General features: G+C 40.4%; 1 protein-coding gene across 2 annotated transcripts in view; it reads right to left on the bottom strand.

Annotated features, from left to right (window-relative positions):
- Positions 1–377: 377 nt before the first annotated feature.
- Positions 378–27,053, bottom strand: part of FNIP2 (folliculin interacting protein 2) — a 137,595-nt gene continuing 110,919 nt past the window's right edge. For both annotated transcript variants that reach the window (XM_079770424.1, XM_079770423.1), the window contains exons 15-18: positions 26,382–26,538; positions 10,257–10,457; positions 5,834–5,949; positions 378–4,075 (exon numbers count right to left, since the gene is read on the bottom strand). In XM_079770424.1, coding sequence (XP_079626550.1) covers positions 3,997–4,075; positions 5,834–5,949; positions 10,257–10,457; positions 26,382–26,538 — 553 coding nt within the window. In that variant the 3' untranslated portion in view covers positions 378–3,996. The remainder of the gene's footprint in view (positions 4,076–5,833; positions 5,950–10,256; positions 10,458–26,381; positions 26,539–27,053) is intronic.

Raw genomic sequence — 27,053 nt, 5'->3', positions numbered from 1 at the left:
ATCATCTGAAAAATACATTGTGCATGCAAAAATGGATCAAGGCAGAATTAAATTTTCAGCTTAGATCACGATAAACAGGTTCGTTTTTTTACCCACATGAATTCCCAGCATGACATTTCAGTCACGCCAGAGATGGGACAATTCAATTCTTCATTCCATGGGGTATCCCACACATTACAAGATATTTCTCCTTTCATCCTCAGCCCCCATCCCCCGTCACCCTTCATTATGCTGAGCAAAAATGGACCTACATTTCCAAAACCCCCGTTGAAAATCACTGACAGTGAACTTATTTCCACACATGAGTTCATGGAAATGAGACCTCTAGATTCTTAAGTCCTAAGATTCAACATAACAAACAAATCTTCAGATAAATTCAAAAGGTTTATTGCACCAAATGCCACAAAAAATGGATCAAAATAATACATGGACAAGTTTTAAGAAAAAAATTTCCATACAATGACATTGATAGCTATTTAACTGATCAAAAATATAAGGTCCTATCAATTTGTCTTCATGGAGCTTCAATGGTAACAAATCCCAGAATTTTCTCCTTGTTTAAACACCACTTAAATGTAAGCATATTGCAATCTTGCTTCCAAGATATATAGTTCACCAAATTTTGACATTTAAAAATTAACATTCAGAGGGGACTTATTGATTTAGGCAAGTATTATAATAAAGTATCCCCTCCCACAAAACACAGTACAAAACAAATGGTTCACATTTACCCAGAGAAGCTAAAGACTCGATTTAATGGTGAAAGTATGCATGAACAAAATAGTTCCAAAAGTACATTAAGACCGGATAAATCCAGACATTTAAAAGAATTTGGGGGGTCACTTTATATTTTTTATTATTTTATGTACAACCAACTCTAGTGAAGAACCTAAAAAGCTACAGACTAAATTTTTATAAAATCTCAGGACCTAATGATAAGAGCCCCAAACAACAGTTTAGTATCAGTTAGCAAGCAGGAATTTCCCTCCCTCCAAAAAAGTTAATTTTGAAAAATATGGTAAGTTTAAAAAGTTGTGATGTGTAAACGGCAGTTCCATGGGATGTGAAAAGATTATAGTTACTTTCATTAAAAAACAGCACACTTCAGAAAAATGGATCGAAGCCTGTACAAAAAGCTATTTAACACTGATAAAAATAAAATACTTTGGAGTTATGCACAAGTATGGAAGCTACATTTTAAATTTTCATTGTCATGTTTAAACATACACAATTATCTTTACATTCGTATCACGCATCAATCTATTAAAAATAAAACTGCGACATGCTAGATGAGGGCCATACAGGAACACGTACATACTCTGCTCTGTCATGCCTCACTAGCTTGCTTAAAGAAGCAAGATTCTACAAAAGCTACACTCAACAGGTAAGACTTAAAAGTTGAAGAAACCCTAAAGGTGGAATCCTGTCAACTGAGGTAGTTTTTTCAAAAATTTTTTTAAAAAATTTTGTTTTTTGAGGTGGGCATGGGAGAGGGTGGGATCCCTTTCTGCCTCTGCGGCTAAGACAGAATGAAGCCACTGGGTGGTGTACGGTGTGTGAGGGGGTGTATCTCAACACAAGTCCATGAGATTTTTTTTCTTTTCCACTTTTGGGAAGAGGTTGAATTTAAGACAAACAAAACTTGAATGTTATTTAAAGGAGGGTTCTAAAAGAGCTGCAACATTCTCGGTCCGTTTTGAGGATTAGGTTCTGACCGGAACCCTGAGCATCACTGAGACCATGCCCACGTGTGACCCACCTGTGGTTTCCCAACAGACGTTTCCAAGAGAGTTTTGGAAAAGTAGATTAAAAGGCAAATTAAATCTTCTCAGGTTTTGAGGGGGCTGGGCTCAATCTTCTATGTATGAAGTTTAGAATCAGCCCTTTAAATCTCAATTTCCCCCTATATGGGTCTAATTTTCAACATGCCACATAAGAATGGAACTGATTTTGTATTTAGTTATTTTCTATGAAACCCTGGAAGGTGGTGAATGAGGGAAAGTGCCCAAAAGTGTAAACAAGGAACAAGAACAAGAGATGAGGGAATGCTTTAAACTGGTGCAGATGGAAATGATGTAACACCAGCTATTACCATTAATTTACATGTAATGAAAAACAAATGACGAGTGAGCTGAGCCACAGGTAAGGTTCATTCTCTCTGTGTAACATCACAACAAGCAATGATGTCATGGAACTAGAGAATTTAAAATACAAACTCAGATGTTAGGCAAAAGAAAACAGAAAAAATCTAAAAAAGGATGGAAAATTTCAATTTTATGAAAGAAAGACATAAAATAAAAATTAAAGATCTTAAGAGCTTTAATACACTCATCTACATTTCACATCATAAAAAAAAGAGAGAGGAAGGCAGCAAATCTGACTCATTCCTAAGAAGTAATACACCCATTTTTTTCCCCATTAGGTACTCTTTCAAACAAATAATTCACTTGCATTTGTAAAAGAAGAGACAAACTTATGTAACTTGGTGTTTAAGATAGGATTTTATCAAATAGAAAATCTGAAGTCATTCTAACCCCTAGTCAGGAAGTTACTTCATTTTCTTAGGTACAAAGAATACATGGGAAGGACTGAAATTAATTTATAAAAGAGTGAAAGGAAATTGGAGCCTGGTTATAATTAGCTAACAATGTTCTGTTTAACTCGATCAGCTCTTGTCATTTAATGATCAATTTTTTAAGTTTTTTTCTTTATCTTGGATGTCAGTACATCGTCTGACAGGGTAATAGTTTGTGGTCAGCAAACTAAGAAAAATTTCTTTTATAGTAACAGAAAATTACGTGTTTCATGTATTTTATTTTTTTAAAGTCAACCATGCTAGCAAATAAACAATTCCTCATTTTGGCAGGTTCGATACTATGGGGGAGTTAATTTCTGGAACAGTGTTTTGAAAAGTATGTAGGAATTAGAAGGCACAGAGATGATAATGTAAAAATGTAGACCATGTATGAATTGTTTATAAATGTTCAAACTAATTGCTTTCATTAGTCATCCTGAACTGTTGCAGGTTTCATTTCCCACCAGGACAGCTGTGCCTTGTAAAGTATAAATAGTCATTTGTATTAGCTATTACAGGAAGAAAGTGGCTTTGGCTAGAAGAATTTAGCAACAGGAATACTCTTGAGCTTATAGAAATAACTTTGGTAAATGGCCTCTCTTAAAGAGGCTGCTGAAAGCTCTGAAGTATAAGGTTAAACACACGGTATCAGACTGTGTACGTTGCTGCTACAAACCATCCTGATGGGATTAAGATGCTACATTGATTCTTGGGTTTATTGCACCAACAATCCACCTCTAACCTACCTGTGGCTGTATCTGAGACAAGGTAAACTCCACGAAGATGTGAAAAGAGCGGGTCCCTATAGCACTCTCTTCCCAATAGTCAATATTCTTCCCTGTTTTAGGTCAGACTGTCGCTCCCACAGCCACCAGAGCTGTCGAGGGCCCATGTGGCTTTCTTTACTTCACCTTTGTAAAAAGCAAACTCCGACTTGGAATCGGAAGTCCTTTTTCTGATGTCTTCTCAGAATAGTGGAATACGCTTTCTCCAGTGTGGAGAGCTCATGCGTAAGCTCTGAAGCATTTTCCTGCTGGAATGGTTTGCACATTGTTTACCTCCTGCTCCAAAGTCCCTTGTCGTTTGGCCCAAACACACAAGGCGAGCAGTACCAACAGCTTAGTGTTTAGTGTAGTGCATATGCTTCCTCCTCCCAAAAAGGTCACTCTCTCTGTTGACTCCTGGGTAACAAAAGGCGTACAGTATTCATGAAAAACACACATGCCATTATGTCAAGTAAACCTAAGTTCCAATAAAGCATCCACTTGAAAGCAACAAGATAAAACAAGACAAAGCGGTGGAATGACTGTTTCTGTTTGCTCTTCTTATGCTTTGGACATCATGGAGAGCTTATTCTTTTCTCCTTCACATGAGAATGTGTATGTTTTTTCTGCCAAGGAAGAATGGTCCTGAGCTTAAGCTTATAAGAGTATCTGAGCCACATACGGAGAATGAGTACTGGCAATAGCAGTCAACAGAGGCAGGTCATTCGATTCAATCCTGAATATTGAAAAAAAGGGAAAAGATTATTAATTTAAAGTAACATGATTCTGCAGTAAAGTATTATTGCTAGGGACCAAGCTTGCTAGATCATTGCTTAAAACAAAAGAAAAAGTAAGAGGGATGGCAGGATGATAAACCTGTTCTTTTATTATGACTTCCCAGCAGACAATGACCACAGGACAAAGGCCAGGAGGTGTGCTGGGCACACGTGTGGACATACAACTGTTCTTCCACAGCAGGGGCCACCGAGTCCAAGCCCATAACTTTCCTGTATTCCCTGTACAGCCGCATTGTTATACTTTAATGTTCCCTCCACTGCCTCCTTATTCCTCCAGTCAACATCCCGCATGCACACAGACTCTGCTCCTAAGTTATAACTCGTCTTAGGGAAATGATGAAGGTGGCAATTTCTTAAAAAACCTTGGGGTTTGTTCAACAGGTTATACAACTTAGATCCTCACTAAACAACATTCTGAGAGAAAGCAACACTAACAGATGCTGAATCAAGAGACATGGCATCTGATGGACCTGGCTTTGGCGGCCTCTCTTAAAGCAGAGGCGGATACAGCATGGGCTAGGCTAAATGATGACAAATGTCCTGGAAAAAAAAAAAAAAAGGATTGCTTCAGTCCGTGAAATATGTCCTAATCTTTCCATTGAATTCCACAAAAAAATTAAAAATAAAATTTAAATGATCTCATGGAGTTTTTCCTATGCCTTCTCCAGTAATGCTCCCTGCAGGTCTTCTTCCAGGTCTGCCGCACGGTGGGGAAGGGGCTAGTGAGGTTGGGGATGATTCCCACTAATAATGTACTAACAGGGCCTACAGATGACTTGTGACCCGTCTAATAGTGTTGATGATGGACATCTGTCAGAATCAGGGACAGGTGAGTGTCCTGGAAATATAAGACCCCCATCCACAATGGGAAAACTCATGCAGCAAGACCAAAGTATGAGGGTGGTCAAGAGATCTAAATCAGAACTAAAAATAAAATATATACAAGCAAGAGATACTCTGTAAGTTAACTGCAAAAGCAAATGCCTCCAAAGGGGGAAATATCTTAAAAATGAAGTATGTAAGAAAAACGTATAACATGAAGTGCTAAGAGCCAAACACAAAAACACAGTAAAGGCCTGAGTCTTGATACTTTGATTGGCAGGCTTAATAGAAAATTTCAAGGTCAACAATACATATACAATATTTTCTTGCCCAAATTAGGGGAACCATCATCGTAGGTAAGGAGGGCAAGTCCCCAATTCTTCCCTAGAGAAGTCATGGCAGAGACCCTCAGGAAGATGCTGTACAACATGAGTAACATAAGCACGTCTCCTCTTCTGGTGGGCTTATCATCCCAGGGAGGAAGGTACAGCCAGCCCCCGTGAACAGGCACGCAGACCCCTGCCTCCCCCAGGACGTGGCTGCATCTGACAGCTTGTGACTTGGACATCTTACTGAAATGACCTCAGATGGGCAAACAGAGTGGAGTGTAATTTTTCACTTTCACACATAAAATAACCCAGATTAACATAAAGTACCTGCAGCTTAAAGTTCTGTGCTCATTTCCACTATCAGAAACAAAGAACATGCTGTTCATTGGAGAGCAGCAGAGACACATGCCTGATGGTCCCCAAACCCTTCAATGGGCACCCAGGCCTGCAGGTGTAAGGTGGCATAGGATGAATGGGTCAGTGGGTACAGTGCTAGGGACAACCCCATCACAGGGAGCAGAAATGGTGACACTTCACCGAACTCACCCCAGTACGACACCTAATTCTTTCACATGGACTCGTGTGTGCCCACGAAGATATTCAGACAGCATCTTACTTTTCAGGTACATCTCCTGTAGTCTATCTTCAAGATGCATGATGCACTGTGAAGCCAATAACATTCACAATGAGGGCCAGAATGGAAACCTCTGCCAGCATTCTAAGAGCTAGGGTTCTCTTGATTCATTTTGAATCTAACCTCTTTCAAATACACTTAAAAAATTACAAGCCATCTCAAACCCTATCACTAGTAGGTTTTATAAAACAAAGTTTATTTTTTCCAATGATTAGTAAGATTTTCATATATTATCCTCTGGTCTTTTCTAAAAAGCATTTGTTTTTACATAGTTGAAATCATTCTATAAGTGTTTCAAAAAAAACTTTATGATAATCCTTTCCCTGTGTTAGTAAAAATTCTTTATCAATGTAATTTTGTGGCTAATTTTTTTTTAAGAATGTGAATTTACATTATTTACTTAACCACATAGCAATTTGCATTTTTGTTCTAAATATTGTAAAGGACATCTCTGTTGTTGTAATATTTCCCTATATATCAGATTATTTGGGCACAATACATTCCCAGAAGTATATTTTGAAGTTTTGTTTTGTTTTTGGCTCTGGAGTGTATTTTAACTAGGTCTTTAAAAACAATAAAGAAAGGGCAATTATTTTCAGGACTTCACTATCCTTGGAATTGTGTCCAACTTCATTTTTTAGAGAATAGCAACCATCTGTGTCTTTCACCAGAGGCAAATGCTTTTGCATTTGGCAGGCAGAGCCCTCCAAGCATCTTCAGTAAGACACCTGATGGCTTTGGCAAGGGTAATTCTATCACACATAATTTTCTTCTAGACCATTACGCCTGCTATTTTCAAGGTAAAAAAGATTAACAGATGCATTTGAGAATGTTGATCTTGACCATCTGGCCTGATCAGTGACATGGAAAAAGTATCCATTAGAGATGTAATCTTTTCAGTTTTTCATTGGTTTAAAATCTTAAATGCCTTGTGTTGGGTGGATAAAACACAACTGGTAAGTGACTAAGAGTAATAATCAAAGCAAGGAGGACTTCACCAATCCTCATGAAAATGGTCCCCCAAATAAAGAGTTTAGTGGTGAAAGGATCTCCCTCCTGTTAAGTTTTAGTTCCTTATGGAGCAAATGCAAAAATTTTAATAAGAATGTTATAAAATATTAAAAAATATTCACATTACATGAATCCTTTGTGTTTTAGAATAGTTAATCTGCAGAGTACTCATAGTCTCCATGAAAATTATATGCTGCGATGTCAAAATAAAGAGAACATTGGTCTATATGGAATGTATACTATTTTCGAAATCAAAGTATTTAGAATTTTTTTTTAAAGGCTTGATTATTAAATAGAATTGTTTCAGTTTTTCCTTCTCCTTTCTGGTATCTTAATCCTGAGATGGGCTTCTTCAATTTTTAATTTCTGAAAATTTAAATAGCTACTTTCCCTTTCATACTGATGGCTCTAATAGGCATTTAATCATATGTTTCATTGAAATGATTTTTAAGGTGAATTTTAAACTGCAGATGAAATTTCTTCTGACCTTGGTTTTGTCAGGCTAAGTAAGCCATGCATATTATTAAGTGGTTAAACATATTTTGGTCCAAATGAAGTAAAAAAATCAGCTACAATAATTTATTGCTTGGAAAATAAAGATGTCAAAAGTAACAAGAGCTATGTATTAGAAAATAAAATATAAAAGTTTGGTAAATACTTAAAACAGTAAGAAACTATAAAATCTAACATATCTTCCTTCCCTTACAGAAAAAAAGATTTCAGCCTCAAAATCAGCATGATGCAACTTGCTACTAGAAAGAAAAACTGACTCTAAATATAGAACCAAAGTTAGATGATAGGAACCTGAGAGTTCCTCACACGATTACCCCAGGGACAGGTGTCCTGCAAGAGCAAACTTCAGTTTAAAGCCCAAATAAAGATTTTAGTGAAAAGGTGGTGTTGGTCTTTACAACAATGAACTGTTTTATGAAAGTAGTTATTAACAATCACACGGACAGTAGCTGCTTCCTGAGTGCTTAGAGCATCTAATACCATCCCAAGTGCTTTTCGTGAATCATCTAATTTTCTTTTCTAACCATGTGAGTTAGGTTCTATTATTTCCCCAGCTTTACAGATAAGGGAATTGAGACTTTGAGAAGTCACACAGGAAGCAGCTGAGCCTGTGTTTGACTTCAGGCTATTGGACTCTCAAGCCCAGGCGGTGGCCACTACTGTATACTGGCTGTTTAACCTCTGCTTTGATCGCTGAAAAAGCAGTAAGTACCTCAGCCCCAATTTTCAGAGGATTCTCTTAACATGCTTGTTACAAATGAGAAAGCTGAGGTTCAGAGACACTTATCCACCATCACACAACTGATCGATGGCAAAGCCTAGACTTTAACCCAGTCACTGTTAGGCAACACTGTCTACTTAGACAACAGAGGGTTATTTCAAAGCACCATCTTCAAGGCCATAAAAATCCTGACTATTTCTGAGGCATGTGGTACCACTGTAGATTCAGCCATAAGAACTCAGGAAAATTACCCTCCATTAGCAATTAGTGTAGGTAATTAATATTCAGCTTCCAACTTTGTTGTTAAATATCTCTGTATCTTTTGTGGAGGCCAGAAGGGAGATAACAAATGTTCTGGTTTGGGGTTATTCTGCAGAGAGCAGCAGCCTGCAGAGGGAGGAAGGAGCAGAGAAGGTGAGCGTATTTATATCTAAGCCCATGTCCCCAAGGGCGGCTCATCTAGTTTTTCCTAGTGATGCCCTCAAGCCTCACTCCCACTTTTGAAACCTTTCTCCCTTCCTCTCTAAATATATTTTTCTCTCAATCTCTCTCTACATGCACACACACCTTGAAAAGAATTTGCCTTGTATATTAATTCCAATAACTCAGGAAGAGCTGTTGATCATTTCTAGGAGCTGATGGCTCGTTTGTTGTTTGAATTTAATATAATGTCATGAAAGTGATTTTAAAATCCCATTTGAAAAGGAATAACTGATACCATCTTCTATGGGTATGGCACTTCAGAATTTCAAGTGTTTACACAAGCTATATTCTATTTTATCTGCTAACGACTTTGTGAGGGTGGTCCCTGAAAAGAAACTACAATTCCTTCAGGAATCGGTGTGCTTGATATGAATCTAATAAAAGGAAAAGCAACGCGTTCTCCAAAGGAGGGTTTTAAATTTCCCTTTATGCTTTATCCCTCCCCCCACACCTAACTTACTTTACTATATACAGTAGAACCTCGGTTCTCTAAGTTAACCTTTTGCACTCGGATGTCGAGTGTGACTCGACATGGTTAGCATTAGAATAAAGGAATCGAGAAAAAAGCAAGCGAGTGCAAAGGGTTAATTCATTCGGATGGCTGTTCAAGAAGTGATCTGTTCGAAAACCGAGTAATTTTTTTCCCCATTAGAAATATTATAGATTGAATTAATTCGTTCCAGATGCCCAAATCATTCCCTGTTTTAACCTTTCTTATATATAGTACATGTCTAATGTACTATTTTACCTATAAACAAACACTTCTTTTCTTAAAGTTATCAAACCACCTACTAGCCTTAAATGAATCACTTTCAGGACTCATTCCAGGGGTGTCTTTTAGAGGTCAACATGCAGCATCCACTTTTTCACATATCAATGAAATGCAGTCACCAGCTAATTGCTTTTCCTTTTTCCGATCAACAAGTTTTTCTACCTCTTTAATTGCCTGTGATCACTGTTTCTTCCACACCCTAAGCACTCCTAATGGACTCCTTATGTTTTTAATATATATTTTTTATTGTCGATAGGGCCTCTTATCTTTTGAAATTGTGCTAATCATCCATTTTGCCAGCAACAAAGGCAAAACAACAACAACAAACCCACAAAAATATTCACTGCACAATTTCCAAGATTTAGAGGTAAATTGACTGGCATTCTCTCCTTAGTTTGTGGCCTAAGAGATGCTTTTTGTTAAGCTGAGGTATCAGCATGAAAGGGTTGTCAGGTCCAGAACTAAACTTTTGTTCAAAGACTGAGACTTTTTTTTCCATGAACAACCTCGTCAAAAACCGAATTGTTCAAGATGGGAGATGTTTGAGAACCGAGGTTTAACTGTACCTGTTGAAAAAGATTTGCCACTCTACGTTATTTGTTTCATGGAAGGGCTATTGTTTCTAAAGTCTATCATTTGCTGGTTTTATGTTGAATGTTCTATATTTACTTAGACTATCGTCTAATTATACCCAAAACAATACATGTGAATTTATGACTTTAAAAAGTATTGTTAAAAGTGTTTTTAAACTTATCATCAATAGTAGATTAAAACCATTATTTCAAAGAAAAAAAAAGTGTCTTTAAACTTCAATGATGCGAGAACAAATACTTACAAAATCAGCAGGGAGGTGAAGCTTGTAAAGCTGTAAAATGGATTGAAGTAAACTGGACACCTGACTGGAGACCAGGACATCCTGGCCTAGTTTCGTGCTGTCCATCACTTTCCTCTGACTGGTGGCCACCTGCACACTCCACTTGTCCGTGTCTGCAATAATACAGACGGCTTCAGCTATGGGCTCGTCAAGCACTGGATGCTGGAAGAGAAGCACAGCGGGTCAGGTTTTCACAACACTTCAAATGACCTCAAAATGTCCAGGGTTTCAGTCCAGCATTAGATTAAGTTCAGAAGCTGATGGTAAGAGCTACAGAAATTTAGAGATTTACAGGGACTAAAATAAGAGTGTCATCATTAAATAATCATTTAAAAATTAATTTTATAAAAGCCGCATTTAATCGTTTTTTTCTTATACCCAGGAGGTACACTATAAATGTTATTAAGTATTCATACATAAGGAAAAGATACGTGCCCTCCCTACATTCAGAATATTAAAATTCATTTCTTTTTGAAAGGCTGCACTCTCCTTTTGAGATGGAGAATAGATATTAGAATAAGGTGTAGGATTCTATTGCCATATCTCCAATAAGAAGGTGTGGCAGAGTAAATTAATATTCCCTTAAAGTTATAGTTTTAATCGCTAAGCAATGCTTACTTAGTAAGTGTGCTACATGCATAAATCAACTCCAACAACCAACTGAAAGCAGACTGGGATGTGAATTTATTTATCTAGAGAGTCCAAAAGGAAAAAAATCTGGCTCCTGAAGAACGTACTTAAAATACAAAATCCTCAATAACTGAGCATTTAGGGATAGAGCAGGTTAACTAGTAAACTGAACCACAGGGCAAGTGGTAAACACTGAATTAGTCAAGGAAGAGGGCCTTACCAAAAAATCAATTTCTCAAAATTGATCAAAGTATAAAACTGTTTCAACACCAACACCTTTTATATTCATACTAGAGGCCCGGTGCATGAAATTTGTGCACTGTGGGGGGGTGTCCCTCAGCCTGGCCTGTGCCCTCTTGCAGTCTGGGAGCCCTCGGGGGATGTCCTGTGGGGAGCGGGCCTAAGCCGTCAGTCGGACATCCTTAGCGCTGCCGTGGAGGCAGGAGAGGCTCCCGCTACTGCCGCTGCACTTGACAGCCATGAGCCTGGCTTCTGGCTGAGCGGTGTTCCCCCTGTGGGCGCACACTGACCACGAAGGGGCAGCTCCTGCATTGAGCATTTGCCAGGTGGTGGTCAGTGTGCATCATAAGGACTGGCAGTTCCGTCGTTGGGTCGATTTGCATATTAGCCTTTTATTATATAGGATTTAGTATCCCATATGTGTACAAATCAACATTATAACAGGACTGTCCTAGGGCCCAAATTAAGAGAGAGAGAAGGGGGTGGGCTAAGGGGAGTATACAGGACAGAAACAGACACACCTCATGGGCAACAGACATGAGCACATGTTTCTAACTCTCATTTACCAAAGGAAAACTGGTACTGCCTCCTTCTGTCATTCAATCCCTTCTACTACCCGGTGGTGGGCATCTGTTGCTTTTGGCTACTTTAGCATATATTGCTCCCAGTGAGTGCAACCTTATTTCCTTTTGGAGAATGACTTTCTTAGATAAGATCTGGAGGCCCCACCCTTCCTCCAGCAGGGTGTGGTAGCATGACCCAAGCTAGGCCAATTAGATGCTCCTTCCCCATGATTTCCCTGTGGTCAGGAGGCCAAGAATGGTTGGCACCACCATTTTCCTAGTCCTTAGTTCCTGGACTTTCATAGTTGTCTTGTTTTTTGTCTATTCTAAGATTAGTTCTTTGGCCTTCTTATCAATTCTATGAATCCTTAATATCCTTCCAATACTGTTCCTTTTGCCTACATTAATGAGAGTTGGTTTCTGCTACTTACAACAAAGAACCCAAACAGATACACAGCCCTGCCTTGGATCATGATTATCTGAGATTTTAAAGATTTAACACTAGTAGTGAAAAGACTGCAAACAGGAACCCAAGGTGTATGCTGTCACACTGCAATTTTAACAGGGGATTTGGCTCCCTAGTTTCGGGCTTTTTCATTAGAAGGAAAGTCTATCCAGCTTTGTGTTCTTTTTCACAGATGGGAGAAGTGACTGGTGGGCTGGATGGAAACTTAGTGGGGCCAACACCCTTTCCTACACTATGTTCATGAGGGAAACTTTCAGGGATTAGAATATTTTCTTATTGAAATAGTAGCAAACCAGGCAAAGTTTAATGGTCCAACATTTATTTAAGTATATGTTCAAATAATCTCAAACATGAGAAATAAGGAATTTGACAAAGCAGATTCTTGAATTAATAAATCCCAGTTTCCCGAGAATGGTTCTCATTTTCTAGACTTGTTAATCAAACAGTGCAAAAGTTTTCTCACACATGACCCTGCATTCCCACTCTCACCCAAGGGTTTTTGTGGCCCCTCACCCCTACTCTTCTGACACATACTAGTCATATGCATGTTCTCCAAAACAGAAAGCCTCAGTGACTTCCCTTTACAAATTCCTGGAACTTCTTGCTCAATCTATGTGTCATTAATTCACAGCAAGATGACAATGACTTGTCATTGATGTACCTGGTCCTTATGAACAAAGAAAATGGAAATACAGAAATTAAACATGGACACAGACAATAGGGTGGTGAAGGCCTGGGGCAAGGGGCAGGGGCGGCCTAGAAGAGGTCAATGGGGGAAAACATGGTACATATGTAATACTTTCAACAATAAAGATTTTTAAAAAGAAATTAAAAATATTTGTATTTTGAGCTCAATCCTTTTTAATGCTTTGCATTTATCAGAAATTCATTGTATGCTGCATATAGCACAGAACAGATCTATAATATGAACCTTCCCTTCAAGGGACTTACATTTTGAGAGTATATATAATCATTACTGACCATATGCCCATCTTCTACACTAATAAAAGAGTAAGATGCAAATTGACCGTACCTTCGTGGCACCCACCAGCCAATCAGGAGTCAGTATGCAAATTAACCCAACAAAGATGGTGGGTTAATTTGCATACGCAGGTGCCAAGTGGCTTGCGTCGTTGCCACGACAATGCAGGTGTTCCGCACTGTCCCAGCTGCTCTGGGCCTCTTGGCAGCATGGGAAGACAGAAAGGTGGCTCCAGCTGGAGCGAAGGCGGTGCCGGCATCCTGGGGAAGGAAGGCCCATTCTTACACAAATCTTCGTGCAATGGGCCTCTAGTATATCTATACAATGAGTTGAATGTATACCACTCACCTTTCACCTAGATTTCTATCACCTCCCTCTATCAAGGTGTGGTAATTAATACAACTGAGCTAGGCCAATTAGATGCTCCTTCCCTGCTCTTCCCTGTGAGCAAGTGGGCAGGAGTCTGGGAATGCTTGATGTGAAGTCTAGCTTTTTTATGGATTAATTATCTGCAGTAGATATTTGGGTCTAGTTCCTAATTCAAATCATTTCCCTAAGTGATTCCCCACCATGTGGTAGGGAAGGAAAGTGTGTGTGTCAATCCAAGGAAAGTACACAGACTATAACTTACATGGTACCACCACCAACACAAAGAGCTTTGTTTTAAGCAATAAACTGCCAGAACAGGAGCAATGAGGCTCCCTGGGAGGTGATGGATGGGAGATTCTCCAAGCATGAGTTACTTCAGATGGTTGCAGATTCATACATGATAACAAAAGGGGACAGAGAAACTGGCTCCAATTATTTTAAAAGGAGGAACTAAACGGGCTAGAGAATGTAAAAAACAATCAAACGTGAAAAATGAGCATGAGTCGTTTTTAAATCACTGGAGCAAAGAGGCAGCATCTGAGGTGGAAACCTGGGGAATGAAGAAAGACGAATGGGTCCACAGGCTGGGATAAACTGGTAGAAATTTGGGAGCCCATTCCTTAAAACAGGGAGCTGAATCTTTGTTCCCTGTATTCTTAGCCCCTAGCACAAAATCTGGTATTTGAAAAATGTTACTAAATTAATGTGAAACAGGTTAAGCACAAGCAAATGGCAGAATTGATGAGCATGCTCCATTCCCTAACACACGGTACTGCTGATTTTATGTATGCAGGCTCGAGGGACAGAAAGAAACCAGCTAAATGTTTTTTAAAAATATTCAAAAGAATTACACCTTCCCAGGGCACTAAATAACTAACATACAATCCCCTGAATATTTCCACAGGGCAACCCAATTGCCTCCATCTAACTATATCATCCAATAGCTACTCACTTATTTACTGAAAAAAGAACAATTTTAAAGGCAAATGGAAATGGGAGGGAAATATAGTCAAGAAAAAAGAAATGAATGCTGGAGAAGAGAAAAATATCATCAGCAACTACATTAGTTACATTTAAGGGGCACCAGGGCGACCAGTTGCCCATAGATAATATGGTTTAAACTACTGGGGGACAGAGTTAAAGCTTAAGTTCTGGTGATTCTGGAAATTTCTGAGATCTTTCCAAAGGAGACACAACATCATTAAAGAGCTTATTAGTTAATCTCTGAGACTTTAGAAGAGTGATTTTCAACCTTTTTATCTCATAAACTAATTACTAAAATTCTGCAGCACACCAAAAATATATCTTTTTGTCGATCTGATTAAAAAAATAGGTATAATTTTGATTTTTTTCACACTGGATATTGTGTTAGCTGATATCATTTTTTAATTTGACAATCTAAAGGAAAAGAGGTCAGTGCCCCTGACTAGTCAGATATTGCATGTTTTAAAAATTCTTGTGGCACACTAGTTGGAAATCACAGTTTTAGAATTTAAAGAACTCTAAGATCCAGAAGACCCTGTTTGGATCGATCACAGAAATGCACACCCACACACAGCCTCTGCCCTGGTGTTCGGATTAAAGTTCCTGTTAGGAAAGGCTCTACTTTTAAGGCTTATAGAGAACCACAGATAAACAAAGGAAATACTGAATTACATGTAGTATATTTTTAATACTTTTCTTATTAGCCTTATCTTAATTTTAGAAGCAATTAATAGTGAAATCTGTTAGGGATTTTTCTTATCCTCACCTGAGGATATATTTATTGATTTTTTTAGAGAGAAAGGCAGGAAGAGAGAGGGAGAGGGAGAGGGAAAGGAAAAGAGAGAGGGAAAGGCAGAGGGAGGGAGGGAGGAAGAAACATTGATATGAGAGAGAAACATCAATCAGTTGCCTCCCATACGTGCCCCGACTGGAACCTGCAACACAGGTATGTGCCCTGACCAGGAATCAAACCCACAACCTTTTGGTATATGGGATGACACTCCAACCAACTGAACCACCGGCCAGGGCTAGGACAATTTTTTAAGTTCACAATTTTATCACATTCACGTGCACACCAGGGTACAAACACACACACTTCTCAGCCATAACATACATGGAGCAGTACTTTAAAGAAATGCTATAAAACATAAGATGGAATGATTCCAACATCTGTGAAATGCCTGACTCAACCATCTGCTATTCTTAGGGCTTTGAGCTTGGGTGAGGGGACTAGAAAAAAAAACAGCAGGTGAGGCTTGGCTACATCCCAACATGGACACATGAACCAGAGGAGTCTGGCCTCCTAAGGCCCTTCTGTCAAAGGAGACACAACATAAATATCAGCTCAGCAAGTAAGATCACTTAGTAAGCGTCCTCCTCCCAATATGAAACACCTCCCCCAAAACATTACTGTCTCTTCCCAAACATTACTGTCTCAGATTAAACAGAACCTCTGACATTTGAGTTTTGAATGAAAATCTCAAATGAAAAAAATATTAACATTAAAAAGAGTCATTTCCACTTAAAATGCTTGTTTGGTTGAAAACTTTACCAACCTTGTAGATACATATATTAATTTTCCTTTTTTCCTCTCAAGCTTGAAGAGAATCAATTTTAAACTTCATTTCTTGCCCACAGAGTTGGTTAAATTCTCTTATCAGAATGAGTCTATAGTGTGTTTCTACTTCCTCCACAATCTGAGACTTCCAAAAGTTCTGCCTTATCTCCGCCCTTCCGAGTATCCACAGCCCACTACCCCAGAGCTACCAACCCTCAACAGCCCCTAATGCCTTCTTGCCACCTCTTCCAGACAAACCACTGCCAGTATTTCCATGCCTCCCCCAGAAACGTAATCCGGCAACTCAGAAACGTCTGACAGAGACTGGAGGATGAATGAACACTGGAGATCAATAAAGAGCTGCAGGTAGTCCGGCAGCATGGCTCAGTGGTTGAGCAGTGACGTATGAACCAGGAGGTCATGGTTCGATTCCCAGTCAGGGCACATGCCAGGGTTGCGGGCTCGATCCCCAGTGTGGGATTCTCTCTCATCCTTGATGTTTCTCTCTCTCCCTTCCTCTCTGAAATCAATAAAAATATATTAAAAATAAAAGAGCTGCAGGTGGTGGTTAGGGTGGATGGCCAGTCTCCACCAGAGGAACAAAGTAGCAACAATATGCCATTATTATTTCTGCCTTGCTCTCCTTGATGAGAGTTAGAAACAATCATTTATTTAGCTCTACCTTGTCAATAGCTAATTTGTCCAAAATACTTTCCTGTTAAAATTTCTCAAGATAAATGAACAAATGAAATGCTCTGTTACAGATCTTAAAAGGTTTCTCAAATACTTTTTGTTTATTATATCTTGTGGAATCAACAGAACAAGTCTGGCTAATTCACAGGCACTAAGGATTGGTGGGTCTGTGTCCTGGGAGTGTGGGTGCCTAGGACACTCCAACACCCAGGTTCTGGATCAGATCTCTGAGGGTACAAAACACGCTGCTCTGGCTGCTGTGCGCATGACTTCTGCCTGCCTCAAACTTCCAGGAACGTGCAATGTCTACAGGGCCTGGGTAATCAGAAGAGCTGTGGCTCTGACATTTCAACAAAAGGCAGTAAGATAACAGCAAAGGCTCTGAAGTCAGATGGGACTGGGCTTGCATGCTGTCACTTACTAGCTGTGGGACTTGAGCAACTCAATCTGGGCCTCAGTTTCTACATCTGTATAATGTGATAGTACCCGATTCACAGTTTCTGTGAAGTTTAATTCACAGAAGCTTTCTATGAGATACATATGTATGAAACATGTAGCTACGTGCCTAACGCTTATTAGGTATGTTTGATGAGCTTTCTTATACCACTCACTCTCTATATTGTGTCCACTAAACCCTCAAACTTCTTAAAATACCACATTGTCATTTCCCTCACCAACTCAAAAACTTACTCCAGTACATATCACCCAAACACTTAAGTTCAAGCGTCTCTTTATCCACACTTAGAGCTCTCCAGTCTGGGCCCTCCTTCACCTTTACATATTTACCTCTCAGGGCTCCAGAAGAAAACATCTTCTCTGGGCAGGGAGGACGCCTGCCTCTCACCTCAGGCTGTGCCCAGAATGTCTTCCCTGCTACCTCTGAAATTTCCAATCCTTCCAGGACCCAGTTTGGAAGGATTGGAAATCTCCACCCATCCTCCACCCCCACATCCTCTGCTCTTCCTTTAACTTCTGAAACATCTACATTTTGGTGTTTAATCCCACTGTCTTAACTTGTTCTTGATCTCACATCTGTTTGTCTACTCAGTGATTTCATAATTAACCCAAGGAGAAAAATCCCATTTTATTTTTGTTCTTTAGCCTCTGAAATAAGCCTAACAAAGTACTAGGCATGTGCTAAATATCTAATATATGCTGGCTCCATTGGACAATTCTCAACTCAGATTTCTTTACTTTTGGATTCAATCCAGTTCTATTAAGTCATCGCACAATTATTAATATATTTATTTTCCATGTACCACATTTAAATTACTAACATTTCACATAATTACCTATTTTTAACTTAAGGATCAGAAAACACCATTCCCACAAACATGCTCCCTATAACTACTTATTACCTTCATCATGTCTTTTTCCTGTGGGATGGCCAGGAACACAGTCCTGCTCCACAGATAGGAACACTGAGGACAAAACACATATGTGCTTACGAAGTATCTTGGTGTGTCACAAATAGAATCTAGGAACTCATTCAAGTGTTTCCAACTTTTAGCTGGATGAGCCTGCCAAGGCCCGACTTTGAAATCCTAAAACCTTGTTATGATGTAAATCCCTCAGAAGATTGAAAGAAGAGTGAATGACGTTCTCAACGTCAACATGGGAAAACACAGCTGTCTCTACAATGACTTTGCTAAGAAACTTCCCCATCTTTACACTGCTGGCATTGCCCAATAACATTCTCTAAACTGACCCTTTGTTAATCCTCAGAGATGTCCAGCTCACGTGTCTTACAGAAAACAGGAGTACAGACAGACTTCCTTACACATAACCAGCTCTGAAATCTGCCCACTAGTCACAATAGTGCACATTTAACTGCTAGGGCCAAACCACTGGACAGCCTCTTGCAAACACAAAGCCAGCAGGTGACTTAGGTCTCAGATTGTTGGATGTACCTCCCTATCCCTTTTCTTTTTCTCTGGAATATTCTGGATAATAAAACAAGATTCTTGGCCATCATCTGAGTGTCAATTTCTTAATCATTCTATATGAAGTAATGTATGGTGAGTTTAATGCCTCATTCTAGCCTCTATGTCTCCTACTTGCTTTTCCATATTTTTTCATGTTTTTTTTGTGGTGTTTTTTTTTGGGGGGTTTGTTTTTTTGTTTTTTGTCTCAGAGCTACAATTAAAGAGTTGATTTGATATGTGGCCTCCATTTCACAAATTCTAATTCTCTCTAGCTGTATTTAATCTACTCTGCTCTCTAACCTTTGAGTTTTAGTTTCCATTACCACATTTTTCAATTTTAGAAGCTCTTTTTAGTTCTTTTACAAATCTATGATAGTTTACTACATCATATGACCTTTTAAAAAACTGTTCCAGTGCAGAGGCAGGCTAGAAGAGGTCCATGGGGGAGAAAGGGGGACATATGTAAATAAAGATTTTTAAAAATTAAAATGAAAGCTGTTCCAATTCCTTCTTTCAATCTGTAACCAATTTAAACATAATTACTTAAACGTTATTTCAGATTGTTTGAGGCATGTAAATTCGCCTGGTTGTATTGACTCACTCTCCTTTATCCTGGTGTCCTCAGACATGGTTTGTAATTTCTGAACACGAGTTGATCTTGTTGGGAGTTCGTTTTGTTTTATGTGCTATGTGTATCTCTTGGAGACAGGTTCAGTGTCAGTCACTAAAGGCTTAAGAGTTGCAATAAGGTGGAGAAGTGGAAAAGAAGCCACGTGTCTTATAAGCCTGTGGCTGGTAAGTGTGAGTGTGCTTCCTTCTGCCAGTCCCAGAGGTTTGATGTTTCTTTCTCAGGTGGGGATTCCCAAGTCACTTGGGTAGAACAAATCTGGACCCCAAACGCACTCATTGCACAGGCCTGGAGTTTGATTTGCCATGGGTGACTTTATTTTTCCCCACCCATTTTCCACCTTGTGCCTTTGCTGCTTCACTGTTTATGGTTGGAGTTTTCTAGTCCCCTCTTTGAAGCTCCAGGTTTTTAGGTAAAGGGCTCAATTCCAAGTGTGAGATGAGATCTCCTATCCTGAGTGGATCTTATAAACTCCAGACCTGATTCCTAGGACCTGTATCCAGTATGAAATGCCAGAAGGCAATTGTTGCATCAGCCCAAACTTACTGTTCTGGCTTTGATTTCTATGTGTTTCTGGCACAAAAAGATCCCCCCCCCCTTTTTTTTTCTCATGCATACGTTTTATAACAAGGGGCTGGGTGGGGGTGGTAGTATTTTATCCATTATTTTTATAGTTTTAGAGGGGAGATATACCATCTGTATCCTGACGTGTTTCTGGAATCCTCACACCTCGTATCCTGACTGTGGCTGTAAACATAGCCCACAGTACATAAAAGGATGCAGTATTTTCTAATATAAAAATAAACCTCCTCGTCCCCCAAAGCCATCTCCAGCCTCCCTGCCCCGCTCCTGGCCAAGCAAGTTGGCCAGGCCACCTGAAACACAACCATCAGAGACTTCTATTCATCAAACAGACTGTTAACATATGAAAATACTGAAGATATTTATTCATCTTACCATAATTCTGTAAACATTTGTTTATAACAAGTTTCTCTTAGAAGCAGGCTCAATGTCAGCCATTAAAAAGGCGTAAGAGTTGTAATAAAGTGGAGGAGAAGAGAAAACCGATCATTCTGGATGATGGGACATTATCACTGAGGGATCCTGGTAGGTGTATCAACATGAGGACTCTGGGACGCCAAAGACATCATGATGCCAGGACCCGGGGGCAGAGGGAAGAGTCCAGTGAGGCGATGGGGGGGGGGGGGCGCGTGGGGGGTGCACAAAGGAAACATCTGACCTGTATCTGTGACTGTGGTCACCAGGCTCACTGGACTGACCCCCGAGGTCAGCCTGTGGCTTTGCAGATGCAGTGTGCAACTTTGGGGACGGCTGACCTGTCAGGCGGTCACTTGCTGAGGAGAGGAAAGGTGCTCCAAGTGAAAAAAGGTCATCAGGATAAAATTACGGGAGGATGTGCATGACTCCAAAATAAAACGTGAGAAGGTTGGTGGCTTTTTTGAAGAGAACAGCATTGATGTCCAAATATTTTGTACACAGTGCAAAAATTTGGGAAAACATCAAAATTAACCATGGTCTAATATTTACAAAATGCAAGAGAAATGAAGCCCAAGAGACCCATTATAAGCGTTTCACTATCTTTTAGGTAAAGAAAATGAACACAAAAAGCCACAGGCATCATGTCTAAACACATTCTGTTCCTTTATTTTTTAAAGAAAGACTACTATTTCTCGTTATTTCAGAAGAAAGAGACACTAATTGGCTTAACTTTATCCGTAGCGATAAACACATGTTCTATAGGAAATAGTCACATCACTTTCCACGTGCCAGGCACCAGGCGAGGTGCTGAGGTAGGAAAGAAAGTAAGTCTCCTATTGCCCCCCCCCGCCCCCCCAGCCCCTGCTCCCAGTTTCCAGGTGCCTGCAACCATAGTGGGACAGAGAACAAAGGCACAGAGCAATGAGCTAAGGAGCCTGGAGGGGAGAGTGGTTGAGTTCTACCTGGGGGTGCCTAGGATGGTTTCAAAGAAGAGGCAACGCGTGAACTGGTTCTCCAAAAATGAACAGAAGTTTGTTCAACAGGGCCTTAAGCAAAGGAAGCAAAGGTGCACAGCTGGAAGGTGGATGGGCCACTATAGGATGGCAAACAGTATGACCGGAGCAAAGGAGAAGATGGAGGTGTGTAGAGAAGGTGTGTGTGTGTGTGTGTGTGTGTGTGTGTGTGTGCGCGCATTTGAAGGACATAAAGGGGCCATTCCAGCCAAGGAGTTTACATTTTACTCTCTAAAAAAGGGGGAACTGTTAGAGCAGAAGAGTAAGTGATCATTAGAAAGAGCCCTCTTGTGGCACCATGGCACCATGCAGTGTGACTGGAAGCGGGAACACTGGCACTAGGACTGCTAGTTGGGAAGGGTAAGGGGAACTTAAATAAGACGGCAGTCACAATGAGAGAATCACGAACATGTCAGATGGGAGTTGGCCATACTCAGAGATCAATATTTTTTTCAAATACTTTTTAAATCACAATCCACAATAAGACATATATTTTAACATCATAACCCAGTGTGCATGCTTACACACGTGTGACCATGTGTGTCCGCGAATACACGTGTATAAATATGTGCATACACACACACAGATTTCACTAAACAGTAAGACAGTGCTATAGGCCCAGGCATTATCAAGCTCACTATCCAACACAGGGAAACAAAAGCAACAAGAGATGTTCTAAAATAGCAGGTGTGTCCTACATAGATGTTTCCTTTGCACTGCTATTGATTTTAAGGCTATTGTTGACCTGGGACACTTAGTGTTCTCTGTCTTACTTAAGTAATGACTTATCACTTGATGTGACTTGCTGTTCTTTTGTAGTCTTCCTGGCTGATTCCACTGCATGGCTTAATTAGGTATTCATGAGCATATATTACAGCCAAGCTTACAGCAAAGCTGCTTATCTGTGCTACTGATTTCCGCATGATATTTCTGGAGTCAATCTGTTGCTACTCTTAAAATCAAATGAAAGAGGCTGCTATAGCCAACTGTTACTTTGCTTTACAGTGTACTCTATAAAATGCCTGAAGCCTGGAACATAGTGTTGTTTTTTTTAAAGCATTAAAATGTGATGCTAATTTTGATCTAGACAATCCTACTCTGCAGCGAGCCACCTGGCATGTTCCTTGTCGTGTCACAGGCAAAGGGAACACGGGCACTTTTAGCACTGAATGAGCATGTGCTTGGGTTCTGTCCGTCTTCTCCAACAGGAGTTTCCTGGGAAACTCACTTACAAGACACTTTCACATATATCATCTTAATAGCTAACATTCACTGGGCACTTAAGTAATGTGCCAGGCACTGTGCTAAACATGTGATGTGCATTCTCTTATAGCCTTCAAAACAGACCTATAAAAACTGTTCACTTTATGGAAGATAAAACTGATGCTTAGAAAATTAAAGCACCTTGCTCAAGGCCACAAAGCCAAGGAGAGTTGAGCCATGATTCAAACTCAGGTTTGTCTGTCTTCTGAAGCCCAACTCCTAACCACTGGGTTATATTTCATCTGTTCCTCTAAATACATTTTTCTGATGCTTAGCATGCCAACTGATTTACTCTACTCCCAGCGAATGAGTGGTAATACTGAGACTGGCACCTAAGCCATCAGTGGTAAGTCAGTGCTCCTCCACACCCTCCACTGCCCCATAACTTAATCCCCCTGACACTGCCCGTCAGCACTATTCACAGGCCGACAACACACAGGAGAAAAAAGCAAGAGAGGAAACGCTACTTGAGGTACAGGTACAGAGTACAGCTGACTCTCCCCCTCTCTCCTCTCTTCACTTTACCATCTACTAGTAAAGTCAGAAGGAAAACAAGAGGGAAGAATGCACATTTAGATGTAGCATGGAAAAAGGAAACTAAATATTACGTTAGCCTAATTTAAGGCAGCTGTACAATCTATATGTTAGGAGGCAGAGAAACAGTTCAAATGACAGAAAAAAGGTAGTACATGGATTAAACAAGAACATGTGTTTAAATATTTAAAGACCACATTTTAACACGTGAAAGCCAGTAATAAAAATGGAAATGCATAAAATAAAGTTAATATGCCTTTTTTTTTCATAAGAGACTACAGTAAGGAAAAGTACAAAGAGAAATGCTTAGTACTGGAACCCCAAGAATGCAATTCTTCAATGAGGGAAGAAACTCCACAAATTAATCCATCCTGGTTATAAAAATGCATATTCACATAAGATAGATTTTATAATTCAATCATGCCTACATCTAGAAAATATATCAATGAATTAAATCAATGGCTTTTAAACAGTTAATAAAAATCCTCTAAAAACAATATGACTAGCAGTGCCCAATGAAGAATCACATGAACACTGAAAATGAATAACACCCAAAAATAGATTTTGAAAGCAAGTTGTGATAAAGCAATTTATCCTAATCTTCTCTTCCCCAAAAAGTGATTATTTCTGCTCTAACTCTGGTCATGTACTTGTTCTTGAATCTTTGCTTCCTTCTCTGGCAATCTACTCAATAATTTAAATAATTACTAGGCTTTATGAAGCAGTAAATTCAATATGTTTTTTTAAAATCCTCTTAATTTACTTTTCAACAAATATTTGTAAATGGCATTTGATAGTAAGGCTTTTTTTTTTTTTTTAATTTAAACACTGCCACAGACCAGAGTCCCAGTCAGAGAGGCAGTTTAAATGGAACACTACTTTGAAAGTAAAATTCATGATGATGAGTGAGCCAAGTGAAATTAGAAATCCACTAATGCTAATTGGATTCATTCTAAATGCATTAAACTTTTGAAGATGTTTTCATGAACCTTTCGAAATTGCCCATTAACACTCATGCTTGGCTGCACTTTGGATGTACCCACAATTTGACATAATATAGGTTATTATGCTTAATAACTTTCGGTATCTCAGGGTGATTGCGTAGTCTAAAGAAATGAGAAAAGCTAGTGTGAAAGTACTGCTTCTGAAAGGAAGGGGAAATGATATCTGAAAATCTTTAAGAGTACAAATAGAGGAAGCATTGTTTTATTTTTTCAAATATATGAATTATAGAGCTAGATGGTCACCATGAAAACCTAATACACAAAAACCAGAACTTGTCAGCCTATAAAAAATACTAAAAATGTCATGAATGGTTTTGCAGGTAATTTCAAGGAGAGTTATCAATCAATAGGTTATATTTCCACAGTGGTTGGTGAGTGAGTCAGGGACATCTGGGCACCACCTCCCAGCTAGCAAGATTAATGGCACTGAAGAAAATCCCATTAGTTCACACTCGATCTCTTGGCACTTCTGTCAGAACTAGAACCTGGGGCTTCATGGAAGAAAGGTCCACCGAGCAACACCAACGTTCTCACAAATGAAACGGCCAGCAGAGCAGAAAGAAAAACCCCACAGGTTTTGCATATATGGATATAAACATAAGGTGCTGACAGAAAAGGAAAGGAGGTGATCCCCCCCTTAACACCACAGACAGCAGCAGATGGATGCGAGACTGAAGTCGCTGAGAATACATGGTTTAGGCCAGTGGTCGGCAAACTCATTAGTCAACAGAGCCAAATATCAACAGTGCAACAATGGAAATTTCTTTTGAGAGCCAAATTTTTTAAACTTAAACTTCTTCTAACGCCACTTCTTCAAAATAGACTCGCCCAGGCCGTGGTATTTTGTGGAAGAGCCACACTCAAGGGGCCAAAGAGTGTGTGGCTTGCGAGCCGCAGTTTGCCAACCACAGGTTTAGGACAACCCAGAAAGACAGCATCATATAATGAGAGCGCTGTTCTTACCCTGTGGTCCCTGATGTATGCACCTGTGAAATGATGCACAAGTATACAGTGTTCATTGCAAGTATGGAAGCAAAAGTTGAGATTCCTTATACAGCTTTGTTCCAGGAACACCCTGGAGAGGGGTGGTTTCTGACCACAAAGCAGGGCAGGGTAGGAATATTGGGGTCTAATGTGTCCCTGGGCTGGCCTCCAGCTTCAGGTCGCCCCTCCTCGTCTCTTCTCCCATCCCATCTAGGGGGTTAGGAGGACATCTGCTTCACTAGTGAGCTTTTCTTCCCATTTCATACAAATCTTCAGCTGGCCTAGCCTGAGCCTGATGCATGTTTAGTCTTCACAGAGGAAGTGCTCAAGGCCAAAGATAACATGCAGTGCCTCTGTTTCACCTCCCAGGAAATACTTGTTGGGCGAGGAGGTAGACAACAAGCCAAATTCTACTTTCCTTAATGTAATGAGGACTGTCCCTATTGCACAAGATACAATATGTTTCCAATGCTAAACATCTATTTTCGCACATCTGCCCAATAGCAGCTCAATGAAAAACAGGCCCATCAGACTGACACAGCTGCCTTCACTGCTCAGTCCCTGTCACGCTGCATAGAGCAGAGAAGCACTTCGCGGAAGCCACAGGGCAATTTTCCAGGGTGACATGTTCATCTTTACACAGTCATCTCATGCGGCCATCAGAGTAAACTCAATGACAAATCAGTTAAAATAAATTTCTTGGATGAACTTGTATGGGTCGGGTAAAAAGCAAACCATATGTGACACTCTTTCGTCCTCCCTGTGATGGCATAGAATTGTCACCATCTGTGTTATTTATTCTGTAAGACTGGCCTACAGCCCCCATGCGCCCCCAGATGTACTCTTTGCCCTTCTTTGTCCTGTGTGGGCCCCAGGAGGGAGACCTCTGTGGACTGCAGGCCTATGTCTGCATCGGCTGGGCCCAGCCACTGGAAGCAGGAGAAGAGCTCAGAAGCTGGAGAGGAGTGATGTCAGGCATTAGCCCCTACCCTCCTCAGTGCCTCTGCGGCCAGGGAGTCCCCCCTCCAGTGCCAGCTCTACTCTCACTGTGCACTCCCTGACTCCTCCAGGCCCAGTCGCTCCCAGCCCAGCTGCTGCTAATCCCTGGTGTTTCCCCAACCCTGCCCACATCTCTATAAACAACCCTTCACTACACACTCTTCAGTATGAAACAGTCTAAACACCTGTGGCTGGGCAGGACCCTGGTGGACACACCGTCGGCAGCCAGGGCTCCAAGCGGCAAGCACTTACATGGACCGCGTGGACCAGGTCAGCCATCAGGCACTGCCTCAGCCTCTCGTCGCTGCTGGTCCCGTGGAGCACCAGATCAGGCATGTACGTGGGGCAGTAACCCGCCAGAAGGGAGCGGCCAAAGTTCCTTACATTCGGGTTGCTGATGCTCTGAGACCTAAAACAATATAGGTCTGTTAGAATACACATTAAAGATGGGCTCCCTTCTGTGTTACAACTGAAACAAAAACCCAAGCCACACAGGCCAGGTACAGGGTGGGCCATTTCGCCAGTCCTCCAGTAAGCAGAGCACTGGTGCCAGAAAAGAGACGGGTTGGAAAAGTGAAGAGAGTTTTTGTTTGTTTGTTTGTTTGTTCTAATGGTAGTGTATTTCTAATGGAAGAAAACAGTATATTGATGGCTGGTTACGAGTTTGTTCCTGTTTCTCACAAGGCACATCCACCAGGCAGTCTGTGTCAAGCGAGTGAAGAAAGAGAAAGTCGATAGGGAAGCCTGCCAGCTGTCTGGCTTTAGAAACTCGACACATCTGCACAAGGTGGTGCCCACAACAGGGCAGCAGAACAGAAGTCTAATTACTGCTTTCAGTCATCACAGACCAAACCATCGGCCTGACGGAGTGTTAGGAAGAGGTGTTGTTTCCCAGCCGCTTCACGCTGCTCCAACCCGCAGGAG

Source organism: Cnephaeus nilssonii (genome assembly GCF_951640355.1).
Source record: "Cnephaeus nilssonii genome assembly, chromosome: 5".
NCBI classification, from domain to species: Eukaryota; Metazoa; Chordata; class Mammalia; order Chiroptera; family Vespertilionidae; genus Cnephaeus; species Cnephaeus nilssonii.
This window is presented reverse-complemented; position numbering and strand designations above follow the sequence as displayed.